Here is a 19,457-nt window from a genome sequence, read left to right on the forward strand (position 1 = left end):
ACTAATGTTTTGCAAACAGATGTAAGACAGTTCCATGTAAAAATCAAAACCAAGAAGGTTCAAAATTCAAGTTTCCTGAAACATAACAAAATGCCAGGACATGGATCATCAGCACTGAGAGATTCAGGAACTGACTTGATTCTTTGCCACCATTGAGTAATAAATACTGTTATCCTGATCTCATGTTAATTGCCTTATAAAGTCATGTGTCCCCAGACAATAAAACTGGTATCATGAACAGACTGATTTCTTCAATAGGTTGACTGATAACACATCTCAAAAAATCTGTAACAAAAATCAGTTGCGGGAATTTCCGAAGGATATACTTCATGCAAAGATTTCATTAATCTTTTAAAGATAACGTTCATGTTACTCAAGGCACATGAAAGTAAAACAAAGACTTTGCAAGTAGTGTATGTAAGATGAAAGCATCATAATGGATAAAAATTACAGTCAATTAAGAGTAGTTGATACACAGGGATTTTATTTTTTTTCCTGAGGTGTTCCAGCTGCAATAAGAATACCAGAATAAGTACTATTTAAAGCTGTTCACTAACCTGTGACTAAAATAAGCCAATGAATATCCTCATACAGGTCATCAAGCACTTTATTGTCAATTGAGCCTGATGCTGGTGAGGCAAGTAACTGCTGCTGATGTCTTTGCAACTGACCGTGGAGCCTTGTCACTCGGTCTTCTAATAAACTGTGGACAAATAACAATAAAATAACTTCACTGTTTTTAAATTGTTTTGGCAAAGTCAGGCTTTTAGTATTTGATGGCTTTATTGATTTGCATTCATGACTTTTTTTTTTTAATACCTTGTAAGAAGAGGTATACAGTGTTCTGCAGCAATTCTCCCCAGCATGCCTACGCTCGCCAACTGGTCACAGAACTGGTCTCTGTCATCTTCCTGCAGTTCACTTATTTCTTCTTCTTCCCGAGAGGCCACACCGTTAGCAGTCTTTGATTATTTCAACAAAATTAGAAGCAACCAGTTAGTGTTATACTTGTCAAATTTTATCATCACCGTAATTTTCTACGTTATTTTGGCTTTTTCTTTCAAGGTGTTTTGCATGGATGAACAACAGGCTTGTACTAAACTAGACACAGAAGAGTTAAACAGAGGAGTAAACATGGCTTCATATTTTTTTGAAATCAGCATTTCACAAACTCAGTAGCAAAATGCCACATTCAGTTAATCATATATTTGCTACCATTTCCAATAGTGCTCTCAAGTCAAAATATTCACTGTTTGTGAAGAGTCAAGGATAAGAGTTATGAAAATTGATACTTGTTATTAATAGGATACGCACAGACTGGACAATGGCAAGACAGTTTCTTTACACCACAGGGTATGTAAATAAGCTCTGTCGAGCATCCACTGCTAGAAGTGTGATATAAGGTACCGAATGACTCTGGCTCGCAGAGATGGTCTGCAAACCCAGTGGTCAGAAGATTGCTCAAGCACATTTGCATTTCAAATCACATATACAGCAGATGAAGAACCATTTTAAACACTGGAACTTCCATGCTTTCCCCTATTCATTAGTTAACGATGTTGTTCTTATTTGTCTGAGATCCTACATAAATCACAGAACAGGTAGTATTTTTCATGATGAAATGAAAATTATCTCTTTCATTAAAGATTTTCCACAACCTACTGTTCAAGGCAAAAAAGCTTTAAAAAGTAAATGCTACAACCTCAGGAAAACTGAAGACTGATAATAATTATCATCATCTCAGTTTTATTTCTTGCTGATGCAGAAGTTGCACTGTTTGATTTCTCAAAGCTTATCTTGGCTGCATTATAAAACTACTTAATAATCAGACCTTACTCCTTGAAGAGATGAACCATTATATGTAGAAACTAAGTATTGATGTTAAAACGTTTTAAAAAAAATCTCTTAAAGAATCATAAAATTTACACAACTAACAAAGTAAAATACAAGTGACAGAGAAAGCTATCAGTCTGGGTTTTTTCTATAAAAGCTCTGGAAAACTGGATAAGGAATTGTGTGTGGATTCAAAGTGCTTTTAACCCACCTTTTCTTCATGTAACCCAGCAAATCATTCTCTTTTTGGCAACTTCAAAGCTGCAGCTGTTTACTGAAGAGTGAGCCTCTGCTCTCAAAGCAGAGACTGAAAGTTCCTGTTACCGCTTTGATATTGAACAAGAAACATTCTAAAATGCCAGCTGTGGCTTTTAAAAGGTTACCCATTGGATAAATGGCTCATCTCACAGAATGACATGAATTAACCTGTGTATACAAGTTATGTCAAGATCGCCTGACACGAATTCAAAGTTCCCTTATGAAATATTTCTCTCTGTTTTGGCATTATTATTACAATCTGTTACATATCGAGATAGCATAATTAAGTTTTATATGGTGCTTTTCAGCATGAGGTATCTCTGAGATCTTTGCACAGCATCAAATTAAAGAGAGATTTTATACAGTTATTGAATCGAATCTATGCAATAATTAATTCAAGCAACATCTACATCCAAACTTTCTGTATGAGAATCTATTTTAGTAAGATCCAGACTCGTGGCAAAGAGACTAATCTGCTTTCTTTCTCAATGGTTCAAGAGATACTTGAGGTACTTTTAGGTTTTCTCTAGAACAGTCACCTCAAAAATACAACTGGGAATTAATGTACCGTTTTAGCCAAAAGAACCACATAATATTGCAACTGAGCATAGTCATTCTGCATTTTTTTCAGATAGTTATGCATGTCAATTATACTTCAAAAGTATACTTTGAAGATAATGTATGGGAGGTAACAAATATATAAAAGGCTCCCCATTTCATTGGTGATTTTAACTAGGACCCCTGTGCAGAGAAGGATGGTCAAAAGTGCATCTGTGGGAAAAACAGTAAGATGCATGTCGATTTGAGTAACAGGTTTACTTTTTTCTGTTTTTTTTTTTAAAGTGATTTCCAACTTCGAATTCCTTCATTTCCTCTTCAGAATGAGAGAAACAGACTGGAAAATGAACGCTGAGTAACAACTTCAGCAAATTTTTCATTTCCAAATCACAAATAGTAATTCTATACTAGCTCCCTTGAGCTACATGATACAGTACACACCAAAAAACATGGGTTAGTTATGGTATCATCAAGAACTACTAGAATGAGGGCTTACCAAATTCCTTGTACCATCAGGAGCAGCTAGATGGCACTGAATGTAGGAATTAAAGACCTGAACAGCATGTTGGGTAAAGAAACCTTTATGGAAATGTTTGTCATCTTGTACCAAAGTAAGCCAAGATTCCAGCAACTTATCATACGCTTCCATATATACCATGTCATCTTTGTCAAGCTGTAAGAGATGAAAGAAACAAAAGTCTTACTCCTAAACTAAACCAGAGGAACATACATTTTATTCATTATTATTTAACAGATGTTCTTCTAATGTTTGAACAATTTAAAAAAAAATCATTCACAAAACCCATCTAAGGATAGCCAAGAAAGTATCAGAATGAACTGAAGCAACGCATCAAAAAGGTCAGCGCAACTTTCATGCTTGCTAGGCTTTAAAAAACTGTCAGTGTTGTTATTTCTCTTCATCTGATGCTCAAAACCAAAACAGTCTTAAATTTCCTTTAATGCATAATTACCTAAATACAGGAGCTACTGAGTTTTTACCCCAAAGATGTCAAGCATCTCAGCTCTTATTAGAAATAGCAAAGAATTGAGATATTTCTTTTCAATTAGACAAATACAGAACATGTGCGTATAGATTTATGTGTATTCCACTATTTTTGAAATAAAGAGAGAGAAAAGATGGCAATTCTCTGTTCCAAAGGAAGTAATTGTAAAATTGCATGTGTTCAAGAAACACTACTACATGTAGCCAGTTTTGATGATGACACACAACTTCTCATTCTATGAACAAAAAAAAAAAAAAAAGCAGAATTCCACAGAATAAGCCTGCACCTCCAATTGCTTAGTGCATTTTAACTGATGCTTCATGTTTTTAGTTACTCATATGTGTTTCTACATGGTACATAAGCTGCAAAAGGAAATAACATATCTGAAAACCAATGTACTGGGTTACAGGCAAACTAAAGAACCCAGATAGCAAAGAGGCCATTTCTTTTAAAAAGTATTTTTAATGTGCCTATCAACTTTTTGATTTGATGCAAAAATTGAACTTTAGTAAATATATCCAACTTCTAATAACTTAAATGTGACTGTATGGATAAACATGCTGCTAAAGCAAGACACTTCTTTCCTCTAAGAAGTCTTCTGAAGTTTTAACCAACAGGATCTCTCACAAAAGTTACTTTGAGATAGCAGAGCTTAGTAAAATGATTCCTTGATGAAATAAAGAGATATTAGGGCCTTAGGAATTCTTCTGTCTGGAGCATGACTGACTTGCAGTGAAGTTACAAACATTCATGGATGAACAGGCAAGGAAAAGAGAACACTGGCTGGATGACTGATTAAGAGGGAAAACTGATACCATGTTGGAAGCATTTCAAGATAGCATTTCAAGATAGCTTTTAGTTTGCATTTTAAAACTGCAAAGTGGTCATATTTACAGAAGTTAAAATATGGGACACACTGATGCAAGTGTGAAAACAAAAGATGAAGATGACAAGGAGAGGGGCAAAACTGTATTCAACTCTAAAATAAGCCACAAATTTAGGATGGACACCACAATGTGTCTTTTTAAAACTTGACTAAAGGACACACTAATTCATAGACAGTCACTCAATCCTGAAATATTTTGACATGAGTGTATATAATATATTCAAATACATAACTTCTATATAACTTCTAATAATTTATAAGAATCCAGAGCATAAACCAATAAACAGACATGCCTTTTTATGAACAACAGAAGAACTCAAATCTATCCAATTCATTTATTTGAGAAGGTAATACAGAAGGTAATGCCATGAAAAAGATGTTTTAACACTTTATGGTATTCTCACAAGGAAGCTAGGATTAATAATTGCCTCCATAAAGTACATGCCCAAATAGTAGAAAGAGCTTTTTTATATTGAACAAATTTGGTCACAAAGGAACCTTACTAAAAATTCCCAGTCCAGTTCCTTAGTTCAGATTAGCTACAGCTGGACTACCAAAGATCTCGTACAGGTAAACTAAGTGACATGCTGCAGTCTGGGGAGCTGAATCATTCTGATGGATCCAACAGAAGCAATGGCAGAGCCCAGTTCAGAAGTCAGATCTTCAGGAGAGGCAAGATACAAACAGTAAAGTCAAAGCAAAGATGCTTAATTTCTCTAGTATGGGAAAGGAAAAGAAAATTGGTGGTACTTCCTTCACAGTCTGCTCACCCTTTGGAAGAAAGAACACTTCTAAAATTTGTAAAGCAGCAACAAGCTGGAAAGAGAAGCACAGCAGAGAGGACCAAATTCAGAAGCACCTCTCCTATTACATGATATTTTAAAAAAAATATCATGAAACAGGAAGAGTGCATTAAGATTCATTTTGAGAAAAAGCAGCTTTTGATATAATTTCTATTTCTATTTGACTTTTCATCCAACATCCTGTTCATACTCTTCACTAATTCAGATGGACTGTTTGATTTCTACTTCTGCATAAGAACTAAATGTTGAGCAAGGTGAAGCATAGCTGTGGACAAGCATCTTCTCTCAGACCCAGGGCTACTAAAGGAAGAGACTACTGGTCCAACTTACACCATAAACTACCTCCCAGCATTGCTGAAGCTTACTGCCCTCCATCAGTGTAGCTGTTCAGGCAAATGTTTCAACTTCCTTCAGCCAATCTCCCCAATCCCAACAGGCAGGTTAACATAAAAAAGCATTTGAATGTGATCTTTGGATTGTGCGTTTTGCCCCCCTTGGTTGAAAATCAGTATTAGCTGCTTTGAAGTGGTTTGCATGGTTTCAGGACCTCCCAATTTTGAGTTTCCATAACAGGTCTTCAGCTAAGTAGAATCCTTGTGCCTGACGGGGTTTCTGGGGTGTTCACACGAGCTGTTCTGTTGGCATATGAAGTGGCAGAAATATGGGGAAAACAACTTTTCCCACCAGCAAAACTTATGGAGTATGTCTGCCTGCATTCTGCTGCACTTCAGATTTCAGAAAAGTTCCAGGAATATTATCTCAGGACTCCACTGAGCCCAATGCACATGGTATTTCATCTTTTATCAAAAGCTCTTAATTACAGACAGCACATGAGCTCACAGAAGGTGTCACCACAAGCAATCTATAAGCAAGAAGCTTGGGGAACACATTAACCATGGCTGGGTCATTCCTAAGTCAAAAGATTGCTTTCAGGGATGCAAAATAGTATTTTTTTCAGCACATAGTATCATTATGCCATCTGGATTAAGTCAGCAACAGCTTAAAAGTCTCAGTAGCATGCCTTATTGCTGACACACTGGTCAGACATAAGATTTATTTTTTTTTCTTAAGGCTCATCACCACAGAATTCTGTATCATCCTGGAAATCAAAAAAAACAGCATGAAGTTGAGATACAGACTATACATCTGTAAGACCTATGCCAGAATGGAAGTGGTGGAAGTGTAATGTTTCTTTTTTCACAGAATGATTTAAAGATTCAAAGGCAGTGAGCAAATTCTCTCTCAAAAGAAAAAATCTTGTATTCTCTCTTTCTGATGTTGCTGAATCTGAGAACATTTAAGTTTAATACTGAAAAGACTTTCTTCAGCAAAAACGATGGGATTATATAAGCGTAGGCAGCCACAGTATAGTAGGCGTAACTGGCCAGTCTTGTCCAAAACAAACTCTGTACTAGAGAGTGGTACAAGCTTTTACTGAGAGATGAAGTGTTTTGAATGGCGTTATGTTGAGCACTCCTTTCATTAAACATGGTTGCATATTCTAGCTCTCAAGTAACACAAGGCTAGTTGAGGAAACAACATCCCTTTAGTTTAAATGATAGGTGCATATGATTTTGCTGAATCTTTTTTATAAAGGCTTCAGGAGCATTCCTAAATGTGTCTGTGAGAACCAGAACATCTGTTCAATGTCCTACCAAATAATCTCAAAAGCAGGGCAAGTTTTGATCAATAAAGTTTGGAAAGTAGCTGTATTTTAGATTCTAAATTTAATCATCAATTTCTTGACTAAGACATGAACACACTTGAAAGTTTAAATGAGCACTGGGCCAAATGTAATACATTTTAACCTTGCAGCAAAGACATGATCTAATGCTCTGCAATGAATGCTAATTAACACACCTGTGATCTCTGGTAAAGAAACACATCCATCAAATTTATAACTAAATACTTCTGTAATTATTTTCAAACTCAGCTAATTAAGCCCAGCCAATATAGCAAAACTGGTAAAAATTCATACTTTTTAATGAAAATGGGGAAATATTGGCTAATATCTTGATAGTCACATTTTAAATCAATAGCCACTGCACATAAATAGCTCAACTGCAAGATTATTCGCCTTAAACTAGGTCTCCTTAGAAGTTTTTATTTTTAATGCAATTTTTAGAAGCAGAAAACTTAGACTATCCCAACTGCTCTTTAATGTTACAACAAAAGTTTGAAAGAAATAAACAAACAGAAAAAAAATCCTTTGAATTCCTGTGCTAGTTTTTCACACAGAATTACCATTTGAACTGTGTCAGCAGTGAAGGGATAATTTGAACAGCTTAGAAGTATGAGGTTAACAACAGATCTTAACAGCTACTTTCACTTAAAACAGAAGTTCCTGACTCAGTACTCCTGAGAGCAGTTAAGTTTCAATCTGTCTATGTTCATGTAGATAAGTCCTACAAGAGCAAGTCAGCAATATTTAAAGACTTTTAATATTTTTAAATGAATCCGTTATTTTAAAAATGAAAACTAGACAGGTTCTTTAAATGAAAACAAAGTCTGAAAGATGCACACAGTTTGTAATTATGTTCATTATGCTCTTTGAAACAAAAAGAAAATCCTCTCAGATGTGACTACAGAAATATCTAGAACAAAACCACTGAATTCACAACAGTTATTAATAAAACAGCCAAATTCTCGTATCACTTATGCTTATCAAAATAGAGAGAAACAAAAAAAAGACTACCTACTATTTGAGAGTGGGTACTTACCACTTCTTCCAAGGCAGCACTTCTTCCAAAAGAACAAGTGAGGTGTGCAAGGCAGTTAACAAATGAAGAGAAAAGTTCATTTGGAATGGCAGTTAAAATATTGCGAGGAAACACGGTTATCAGGTTGCTGATAATACTGGAAATTCCCACTGCTTCAGAGTCTTCTATTTCAATTCTATAGATAGAAATAGCAGTTAGTTTTTCGCCATCAAGAAAAATGCTAAAAGTGAATTGATTTTGTTGATACATTTTCAATCAATAAATCTATTTCATATTATGATAAGAAGTACCTACTTTAAACTGCCTTTTCTTAATTTCCGTAATCCAACAGTAAGCACAAATTATACTCAGAAATAAGCAAGCCATACCAGTTCTCCACACAGATAGGCTAAACTCCAAACTAAAGATTAAAAGATGCCATCTAAATTTAGAGAGCAGGCATACATACCCATTGATAGTATTCAGTAATCCCTCAATGAAGTGTGCCAGGTAATCAACTTGTGAACCTTCATCAGGAAAGACTGGCCCGTGCAAAGATGCCAGCTGTGCCAGACACTGTAATGAATCTTGGGCCATATCTGTATCTTCTCTGATTTTTCGATGTACCTTTCAGGAAGTAAGATAGTTAATAATACACGGAAAATAGGGTGTTCTTACAACAGTCACATGGCTCTCAATCCTAAAGAGCACGCACCAAAAAAAGCTTACTATAACTTCCATTCAGTCTGAAATGCAAGGGTTTCTACAACTCTCTAAACCATAGTAAATGTCAAGATCATGACTCAGCTCACAAAAATCGCAAGCCTTGAATTAACTCACTGAAACTAACATTTAGTTAAGTCTCACCTACATGCTGAAAATTGAACTGTCTACTGAATGTTATGTCTTAAAGAGAGAAACAGATGCCAGCCAGTCAGACATACTGCTCCTTCTAAAAACAGCAATAATGACAGTCATCTCTATTATGCTAACTATGCCTAGGCTACGGAGACTTGCTAAAGTTAGTCAACAAGTTCAATCAAGATTATATAGATGCTTCTTTAGCAGAGGTAAACACTGAAGACATATACAAAAATGAATGCATCACTTCCTTGGCAACACCCTTACATTATACAAGGCCAACAGTAATCTTCCCGCATGTCTGTGAACTGTTATGTCATTACTTCTGCTGGTGAGACTTTCTATATTCGAATGTTAGTATTTCAGTAATCATAAATTTTCTTAGGCTCATGCCTCCTATTTTTTTCACATAAGATTTACTGAATAAATAAATATAGGGTAGCTTTTCCAGCCAGAATAAAATTTAGTTAAATTATTTCAGCAATATTATACATAAAAGTAAAGTTAAAACACTAACCATTTCTCTGTGGCATTATAGTTGCGACTTCATCCAACTCATAACTAGTTGGATTAGCTGCACAGTTAATCTCTGAAAGATCAAACTAGCAGGAGAAACAAACCCTGAACAGAAACACCCCTCGTAATAGACGTCCCACACTAGGCTGAGATTAGAACTGAAGGCTCTCTCTTTAACATGGCAGTCCTGCCAACTTTTGCAAGGTTATTAAAATTTCTCAGATCAGATAAATGAATATAAACTACCACCATTCACTTATATTACTTCAAATAGCAAACTAATACTACAAGCCTCAACCATGGCAAATCAGGTATCTAAAACGAAAACCGACAGCATACTGTCCTGGCTAGCATTCATTCAAAAATAATCAAATACAGGCAGGTTTTGGTGACTATTAAGTAAAATGCAAATGTATTAAAACAATTCTGCATGTTATTCAAAACATTATTCTTATCATGAATAAATAATTGTAAACCAACCAAAGAAACAGATATCTATCTCTGACAACTTCATACTATTAAACAAGGAAGGGTTAATATGTAAGCTAAAAAGTTATTTGCATGTGGAGGTTCACAGCTGACAGTAGCAACTGTCTGGATAGTCTAGACAGCTGTTCAGATTGCGCGTAGCTGCTGAGAGTTCTGCCAGTGATTTTTTCACCTTTTCAAAACTGCTGGAACAGAAACTTGCAGTCAAAAAGAAGTTTACAAAAAAATCTAATTTATCAAAAAAAAAATCCTATAAAGTAAGGACATGTATCCAAGCACGTATCAGATAACTCTCAAGCAGCACTAGAGAGTTACGTTCACTTTGTCTAATAACAACTTTGCCCAAGTTTTGAGCACGTTATTTCTCTGCTTTGGAGAAATGAGAATAGCCTGAGAATGCTAAATTCTCAGGTCCCAAGAGATGTAATGTAAGATAAAATAACATAGTAAACAAATTTATAAGCCAATATATGTTGCTGCTGCAGTAACTCCAAGCTGAGCAAAGACTACAAACTTCTCCCCCCAAACAGTGGCAGAAAGAAAACAATACTAATTTTATCCAGTTTTAATATCATGCAGTTTTTAAGCTATAGAAACTGAATATTGCATTCCCCTATCCTAACTCTACCTCTTCCCCATCCCTCCTAACTTAATCTATTTTAACTTGTTTGGATTTACTTTGTGCTGAGCAGAGAGATGCGGAATTCTGTATGCTGAAACTGACTAGAAAACTGCAATTGCATTACTTATTTTCAGCTGTTCCCTGGAGCAAATGCTTTAAGATCAGCAAACACATAATCTTCATTTGATCTTTTTTGAGAGCCATTACACCTTATCTGAAAGACATACTCTACTACTGCTCACCATGCTTGGTTTCATTTGATGAATACATGTCCAAAAGAATTAAATGTATAAAAGTTTAGATAACTGTACACCTTTTCCTTTTGTTAATGTTCACCAATTTAAGGCAATTTATAGGCAAAATACATATTTGGTAACCTAGGAAAAATACAATCCTTCTGTTTGCTTTGAAAAGCGAGCTGAAGTTAAGAGAATCAGTCCTACCTGATGCAAAAGGAAGAGTCCAACAATACAGTTTTAGAACAGGAAGGAGCTGCTTTCCCTGTGGTCTGGACTATGAAAGTTGAAGAAAGAAACTTACTGTAAAGAAAAGCTCCATAACTCTGCTGTCCAGGAGGGTCTCACGCCAGGATTCTGTTGGCTTTAGCATCACATTTTGTGAGGATTCAAACATAGCTATATAATGTCTGCCCAGTTATCTGGTGTCAAGGTCAACAATAACATTCCTACTTGGCTTTAAAAAAATCCTAGATACAACAGGATCCATTCAGAAAGAATGTAATGGAAACAAACTTTAAGCCTCTTCACATACACAGCATAATTCATGCATGAGGCCAAGGAATAAAAGGTATTAAGTATTGAAAAAAAGAATGCTCCAGGAATGTTAGATAACAGTTTGATCATAATTATGAGACATACCATAGTGATACGATCACTTTGATAACCAGGGTGTCTAATGTGACACAGCGAGAAGGGAAAAAAGCAACCGCAATTAACAGGTGTTAAAATTTATGCAAAATAGGAAATAATTTTCTAAAAAATTTTCCTGGCAGCTTTTAAAAAGGCCTTATGATAGCTAAAGATAGCTCATTGAAATCTATATCCTATTTTTCTAAATAGCCAAATATGCATCACAGAATGCAGGTATGTTAGCCCTGCATTAATCTACATTTTTTAATCACACTGTGAAGAACAAAAGCATAAGGCACCACAAGGCATTGTCATATTAAACACATTTGTAAGAGACACGCATGAAAAATGCACACACTGTGAAGCCATGATTTTGCTGCACTCAGTTTCTACCATGTGTTTTGGTATAACTTAAGAAATTCTGCAAATGCTTAGTACAGAAAAAACAGAGACATGAGCAAAAACATTTAAACAAGCAGGTTACATTCTTTGTCAGTCTGATCACACAGAAGAGTGTTTATTGAAGGTTTTTGAAAGTGCTTCTTTCTGTCACACCACCCAATCCAAGTAGTAGTAAGACTGCTTTAACTCAGCAACTTAAATTTTCATTTGTCTTTTTTAAATCCTTCATTATCATCTCTGATTCTAACCCAACCATCAGAATAAGTAACAGCATGCTCAGCTGTGTGTAATTTACTTACTGGTAACGAACTGCATTAACTTTTGTACTGTAAGTCATCAGGTATTATAAAAAGTGTATCAGAAAGTATTTGTATGTCTAGAAGAAAATAAATTTCACAATGGTATCATTCAAGAAAGCAGACCCCTTAACTTTTGATGGGTTTTGTTTAAGAGAACAATCTATCAATCAAACATCTATCTTAATATGAAGGACTGTGGCAGAAGGCAGGATGCACAATTTTAGTTTATCTACACTGAGTTCTGCCAAAACCAGAAATTTGTCACAACACTGTGCAAAACCACATTCCAAAAAAGCGACTTTTTCCACGGCACAGTACCAAGTAGGACCTTCACCAGTGATACGTGTCCAGAACTGTTGTCAGCGTGTTATAATGCATAAGAACAATCAGGAATTTTCATTAGTGCAAAACTAAACCAGTTTCACCATTTTCAAAATTGAACCATACCAGATCTGCATTATTTCAGATGGGGAAAAACAGAAAGTCACAGAACTGCCTATTTTACTTCCATCTGAAATACAGATGTCATTTAATTCATCAAAAATGCTTCAGTTCCTCCAGATGAAAAAATAAAAAGGGCATGAAACTACCACATGCAAGCATCCTTTATCAGGAGTAATATTACAAATTAAAACTAATTTTACCTGGCAAATAAAGCTATGCTTTTTTCTCTTTTCATTTGGAATGTTTTAGAAAAAACAGTATTTTAAAATTGCTTATTGACAACAATGTCCTTTGCTGTAACTCTCCAATAAACAATTGGCTTGGAAATAGATCCAATATGAGAATATGATCATAGATACATTATCAATCTCTGAAAATCAATTTGCTTTTCACTAGGTTAAGTCTACAGACGGGACCAGCTACATAACACTTTTCACGTAGAATGAAAGAAAGGCCAGTTTGCTGTCACTATTTTAACAAGCCTCAGTATTTAGCAGCCCTATCCTGTTATTTTTAGTACTGTTTCTCACACTAATGGACTGATGACACATCTGAAAATAGCAGATTTGTGGGTAAAATATCTGTTCACTGAACAATACAAATTATGTCTGCACCTATCATGGAGATCTTACACCCATTTTCCATCATGTACTAGATGTACTCCAACATTAGCCTAAGTTGGCTGTGGAGATGCTTGCTGCTGTGAAATATCTCAACTTATTCTGTGCTATGGTTCAGCCTTATTAGCAGCAGCCCAGTTACGCCAAACCTGAAAAAAATGGCATGAAATTACCTACTACAGGGGTGTACACAGGACAAATGCAGTCTTCATAAAAAATTAATTTACTTCTCAGTACTTATGAGAAAACAAAATGCACAGAACTAGCACAACACTAGCACTCAAGCTGTAACATAGACTCATGATAAGCATAGATCAGTCTACTATGACATCCTGGAGGGTTTGGGGTTTTTGTTTGTTTGTTTTTGAAATGAAAAACAATTGTAAACAACTTCTGGTAATAAATACAAACGTTTGTAACCTTCCCAATTCTACTGAAGAATGAGTAACTCTCATTACAGTTCACTTTGAATTAAATGGAAATCCAAGGTAGGAAACAGCTACCAGAAGCAGCCAGTGTTTCACCCAGTTCACAAGACTTAGGACAATGATTCCTATAGAGACTAGAAACTTCTGCTTGAATCAGAACAGACTTTTCAGTAACATGTACCAAGCTCTACTGAAAAGCATAAGAACATAACTAGATGCCTTTGTGTTTGATAAGGCTTATACGCTCACTATTTAGTGCCTAGAGAGGAAGAGAAGACGGTAATCACAGAATCACTATGGTTGGAAAAGACCTTTTAAGATCATCAAGTCCAACCTTCAACCCAACACCACCATGCCCACTAAAACGTGTCCCACAATGCATCGTCCACATGTTCCTTGAACACCTCCAGGGATGGTGACTCCACCACCTCCCTGGGCAGCCTGTTCCAACGTTTGACCACTCTCTCAGTAAAGAAATTTTTCCTAATATCCACCCTAAACCTCCCCTGGTGCAACTTGAGGCCATTTCCTCTTGTCCTGTCGCTAGTCACTTGGGAGAAGAGACCAACACCCACCTCTGTGCCACCCCCTTTCAGGTAATTGTAGAGAGCGATGAGGTCTCCCCTCAGCCTCCTCTTCTCCAGGCTAAACAACTGCAGTTCCCTCAGCCGCTCCTCATAAAAATTGTGCTCCAGAGAGCACACCAGCTTCATTGCCCTTCTCTGAACACACTCCAGCACCTCAATGTCCTTCTGGTAGTGAGGGGCCCAAAACTGAACACAGTATTCAAGGTGCAGCCTCACCAGCGCCAAGTACAGGGACCTACAGGTATATTTGCCTAAATTTATGTATGTAGCTCTACGCTTGGTTTTGTTTCGTGAACTGGAGAAGTAAGTAATATTTTTTTAAATTATAAACTTTAAAGATTGTAATTTGAAAAAAAAAATAAATCTAAGTTTTATATGCTTCTTGGTAGAATGTATTAAAAAAGAAAATAAAAGATAAAAAAATGTGTAGTTTTCCTACCACTCTTTGCCTCTGTCCCAGGAAGGGATTGATGGGTGAAGATGAGTATGAAAATATTTCATATCCTAAGGCAGCCACGAGGGATTATAGCATTTCACTTCAGGACTTCCCACAAATTCCAGTATCTGAGAATGGATCCCTCAGTCTTTTTCCTAAGAAAGGTATGGCTTGCTCGCCCACAAAGCAGTAAATTAGGAACTCAAAAATCAAAGCTGAGATTTCTTCTGCCAGACCTCCATTCACAAATTTGTCCACAGGAGTGAAGAACAACTTGGAAATTGAGGGAAAACTCCTGGAGTGCTAAGGCTCGAATATATTTCTTAAAAGTTATTTTAATTACTCTACCTTTGTTGTCTGGAACATTTCTGGAGAGCTTTGTGTGAGTCTTAGACTTATATTTTACAAATAAAAAACTGCATTAGAAAGGTTGCGTTACAAATAAAAAAACTGCACTGGAAATCTGCCATCCAGTGTTATAATGCTAACATACTGATTATATTTGGATTTTTAAGACCTCCTCTGGCTTGCTAGCTAATCAGCCAAGCACATGGGATCAGTCTAGGAGAAACGGTCTAACACTGATGCAGAGGGTTGCTGCCCCCTATGGAGAAATGCTTCACAAATCTTTATGTAACTTACACTCTCAGCAAACATATCCAGCACTCAGGAGAAGGAGTGTATGCTTAAATATTTAATTATTAAACACAAGTATTCTTAACTGTCATGAGAATGAAACAACTACTTTGTGTTGGAGACACTGGACTCAGATTGCAGCAACAGGCATAGGAAGTGTGAGAAGACCCAAACTAATTTTAAAACTGGCCAATTCCGGAGCCGCTAGCGGTGTAGCTATGCTAGTACCAAGTCGCATTTTGACCACTCAAGCGGATTCTGCAGCTCCTGCTACATTTTGCTGCTATGGTGATACAGCTAATAGCATGCAAGCTAATCACTTTAAGCCTAACTTACACTTAAAGCACCTATGCAGAACTGACTGCCATGCAGATGCAGCTCAAGAGTCACACCTTTACACTATATACTGTCTGCCATCTAGGAACCTGATGACAAAGCACTGCAAAACTGGAAACTTAAAACCACTGGGCCAGGAGAGCAGAAAAGGAAAAAGCCTATATATTTTATCAGTTCTTCTTCATAAAAAGGGTCATTACAAGTATCTTTTCCTATTCTGATATTAATGCTTTTAAGATGCTCTTACATCGCAAACTGGTTTCAGAATTCATTCAGGAAAACCCAAATGATGAAACATTAATTGTTAAAAAGTTCAGTATCAATACAAAAATGTTTACTGCAATTATGACCAAATTCAGCGGGTCTGCCAATCTTCTTGGTTTTGCCCAACTTTGTCTTCAGCAGTTACTAGAAAGGATTGTTAAGAAAACAAATAGCACCCTAGAAATAATTTCTAAACATCAGGGATTTCAAAGTCAGGTCAGTTTTCACCACAGAGTGGTAAGTGATAAAAGTAAAATGAAGCTCTCTTTTGTACTTTCTTAAATACAGCTATTTTAGTTACGCTGAATTTTTCTTTATATCCCAAACAATAGCCAGGATAGTACCCCAACCCTTCATCTTTCAGATAAGGACAGACCGCTGTAGTAAATTCAGGATAATCTCAGGCTGCTAACAAACACAAGACCTAAAGAAAGCAGCCCTGCTGCTGAAGGAAATCTTTGTTGTTGCTTCTCGGTACAGGTTCAATCATTTCTGTAGCTGTGCAACAAATCAAACTGGGGACCTCAACCTGCTAAAAAAGAGTTTTCAGCTATGTGGTTCCCTGCTCAGTATCATGCTCATGGGAGGTGCTAGGGCAGGATGCTTGTTCAGCAGCAATGCCAACTTGAATCATTCCTCAAAACCAACCTCAAGTTTTCTGGAGCATTCTGTGTGGTTTTCATGCACCACCATTATGCATAACAGATGCTACCAATCTGGGTTGGACTGAACTCAAATCTTCAAAGTCTGCAGAACTGTATGGTTCACAGGATCTCCCAGAAAGGTGTCTCATTCTGGCTTGAGGTTTAAAAGACATTTTCCAAACAGAGATATGAACAGTTTGTTCCTTTAATTGTGTGGCCAAGGAACACACACACTTTAAAAAAAGAAAGTGTTCAGATCAGACAAAAGCTTCAGTCAGTTCATGCAATTGCCATCGCATCATTAATTTCAATGGAACAGCAATGATGCACATTAGTGGAGTGCATCCCATTAGGTTTACATAACCTGTGTTTTAAATCCAATCCCCTATTCTACAATCACTTGAAAATTTGCCAGCTTGCCCCCAAGCAAGTGGAGGCACCAAATCCAAAACAAAAACTAAAGCTCAAGTTCCTCTTTATTCACGTACTATAATCCATATGTTAATGAATAAGGGATAAGTAGTTCTAATGACAGCTCCTGATGACAGATAATAGACACCTTTTTGTAGATGGGAGACAGACGGACAAAAATGTTATGTTCTGTTTAAGAACTTTTGCATCTGAGGACATTCATCCAAAGTCCATTAGAATGTGGCTGCCAAGAACAGATAAATCCCAAAGTCAAGAAGAAGTGAGAAACATCTTTGGAAGTAGAAGAACATAACTTAGAATTACATCCTGACTTGACAAGACATATAATATATGTCCATATCAAGGTGCATTAAAGTCCAGCAATGTTCAGCTCCTTAACTGGAGACTTTGGACACTCACAATGTACTGGGAGTGAGATCCCTGAAGGCACTCTTGTAAAGGAGAGGGCTGTACCTCTTAGTACTGATTACCTGCACTTCCTTCATTAGCCAAGACATTCATTTAAGAAAAGATGCAGTTACAACTAGTCCCGTCCGAGTAAACAGTATTTAACAGTGCTGTAACAGCACTGGAAAAAGAAACTCTACAGAAGCCAACATGCCACAACAGACTGCCATACGTTCTTAGTGCAAAATAGGAATCCTATGTTATTGTCATTTCCAACAGTGCTGCCAAAAACCTCTGAAGCATCTGCAAACACCAGGTGAACTAATACCTTGAGGTAGCAGATAAAAATAACAAGATGATTGCCTGTGGTTTAGAAAATGAAACGGAAGAAACTCCACATGACTAAAGGCATCCTAGGTCATCGTGCCCTGCCCTTCCTACTGCAGGCACTACATCCTAAGACACTCAAAAACTACTGAGTTCCAACTTAAAAGTAGGTAGGTACCAGCCTCTCTTCTTTCATTGCTCCAATGAGATGGCTATTCCAGAATGCATCTTTCACGCCAGCTCTTCTTGCTAGCAATAAACAATACAGACTTACTACAACTCTTCTGTTACAATTGGGGCCAGCACTGCCCACTTAACAATGCAACACATACTAAATTATCCTGTAACAGCACAAGAACTCTTGAGAAGTTATATGTTTTGATGTAATTCTCACAACTTAGCGATTTAAATAATGTGCTTCTTGGCGATGGTCACTGTAGAGTTAATGCGCATTTATGCTACTTCCTTCATACAAGAATCTTGCTGAAATTATACACAAATACTGCAGATTATTGTTATGCTGCAGGGAATACTGAGAATCAATAGCATCTTGCCAGAGGAAATGGCAACTAAAGGAAAAAAGATATATCTGTGGATACAGTGGACCATTTTATTCCATGCTTCGAGTATTAAATTTATGCCCATTGCTTCGGCATACGTACTGTCAAGATTTGGAAAGAGGATACCAACTGATCAATCAACACAGCGATTCTTACGTTCTTACGTAATGTGCCACCTATTTAGAAACTGCAACCAAGTTAAGTCTCACTGCCCACGAGCTAACAACCAACAGTTACTTTTAAATCAGTCTTTTTAAGGAAGAGAGATTTATGCCACAATATAATCAACACGGTGCTGTAAACCCCAACACTTATTGAATCTTTGTCAGCTAGGTCCCGCATTTCTCAAGGATGATTAAAGCCATTCCAACTTCTGTGAAAACAGTTGCTACATAGAGGAGGGAGACCCAAGCTGGTGCTGTAATTCTTACAGCAAAATGAAATGTCCAGCGTAGAAAACAAAAAGGTGTTATCAAGTGGAGCAGAAGCTACAAAACGATTTGAAATAGAGCCATGTAAGAGCACTTGTGGTGGTTCAGACTAAAGGGCCATCTGATCTCCACAAGTAGCCAGAACTTTTTTAACAGATGCGGTATCTCAAGTAGGCCAAATAGCAGAAAACAACGTTAAACTTAAAGCAGCAGTATGGCTTGCCTAGCTATTTCAATTAACACGTATTTACTAGCACCTATAGACTAAATAACTTCCTATTATATAGAGTTATAAATGAAAGCTGGAACTCCCAAGGCTTCACATCTTGCTTGTATGTATCTAGCTCCACCACTGCAAACCTTAACCTAGGATAAAGTGCTCATGAAGAATTACAGCCTTCACTTTCAAACCGTAACAACATCAGTATTTGGGACTACATCAGAGGTTCACACACAGCAAGACTAAAATTCAGAGGGAACCACCTCTACCCACCACCGCACAACACAAGAGCATTTCCTTTCTATTTAAAATTACAGCTTAGGAAAAAAAAAGTGTTCACACATTATTTGAATTCTTACAAATCCTAAATCCTCTTCCAAAAACTTTTATAAGATGCAATAATTTAACTCCCGTCCCAGTCTTGTAGGCACATGTACTAAATTCCTCTCTGGACTCCTGCCAAATCACTTTAGTGATTAACAGTAGTGGGATATTTACTTTTAATCTGCAGCACCTTCCATAAAGACAATATAACTGCTACTCTGCTTTACAGATGTGAACCAAGGAATACCCAGTTTCAAATACATTTCACTTTTGCTGCCCACT

General features: G+C 36.7%; 1 protein-coding gene across 1 annotated transcript in view; it reads right to left on the bottom strand.

The window, feature by feature from the left end:
* Positions 1-19,457, bottom strand: part of XPO4 (exportin 4) — an 80,433-nt gene that overhangs the window by 17,845 nt on the left and 43,131 nt on the right. The window contains exons 7-12 of the mRNA XM_059818660.1: positions 11,070-11,182; positions 8,511-8,668; positions 8,063-8,237; positions 3,146-3,322; positions 820-962; positions 558-703 (exon numbers count right to left, since the gene is read on the bottom strand). Of these exons, the coding sequence (XP_059674643.1) occupies positions 558-703; positions 820-962; positions 3,146-3,322; positions 8,063-8,237; positions 8,511-8,668; positions 11,070-11,182 (912 nt within the window). The remainder of the gene's footprint in view (positions 1-557; positions 704-819; positions 963-3,145; positions 3,323-8,062; positions 8,238-8,510; positions 8,669-11,069; positions 11,183-19,457) is intronic.

Source organism: Gavia stellata, chromosome 1 (assembly GCF_030936135.1).
Source record: "Gavia stellata isolate bGavSte3 chromosome 1, bGavSte3.hap2, whole genome shotgun sequence".
NCBI lineage: Eukaryota > Metazoa > Chordata > Aves > Gaviiformes > Gaviidae > Gavia > Gavia stellata.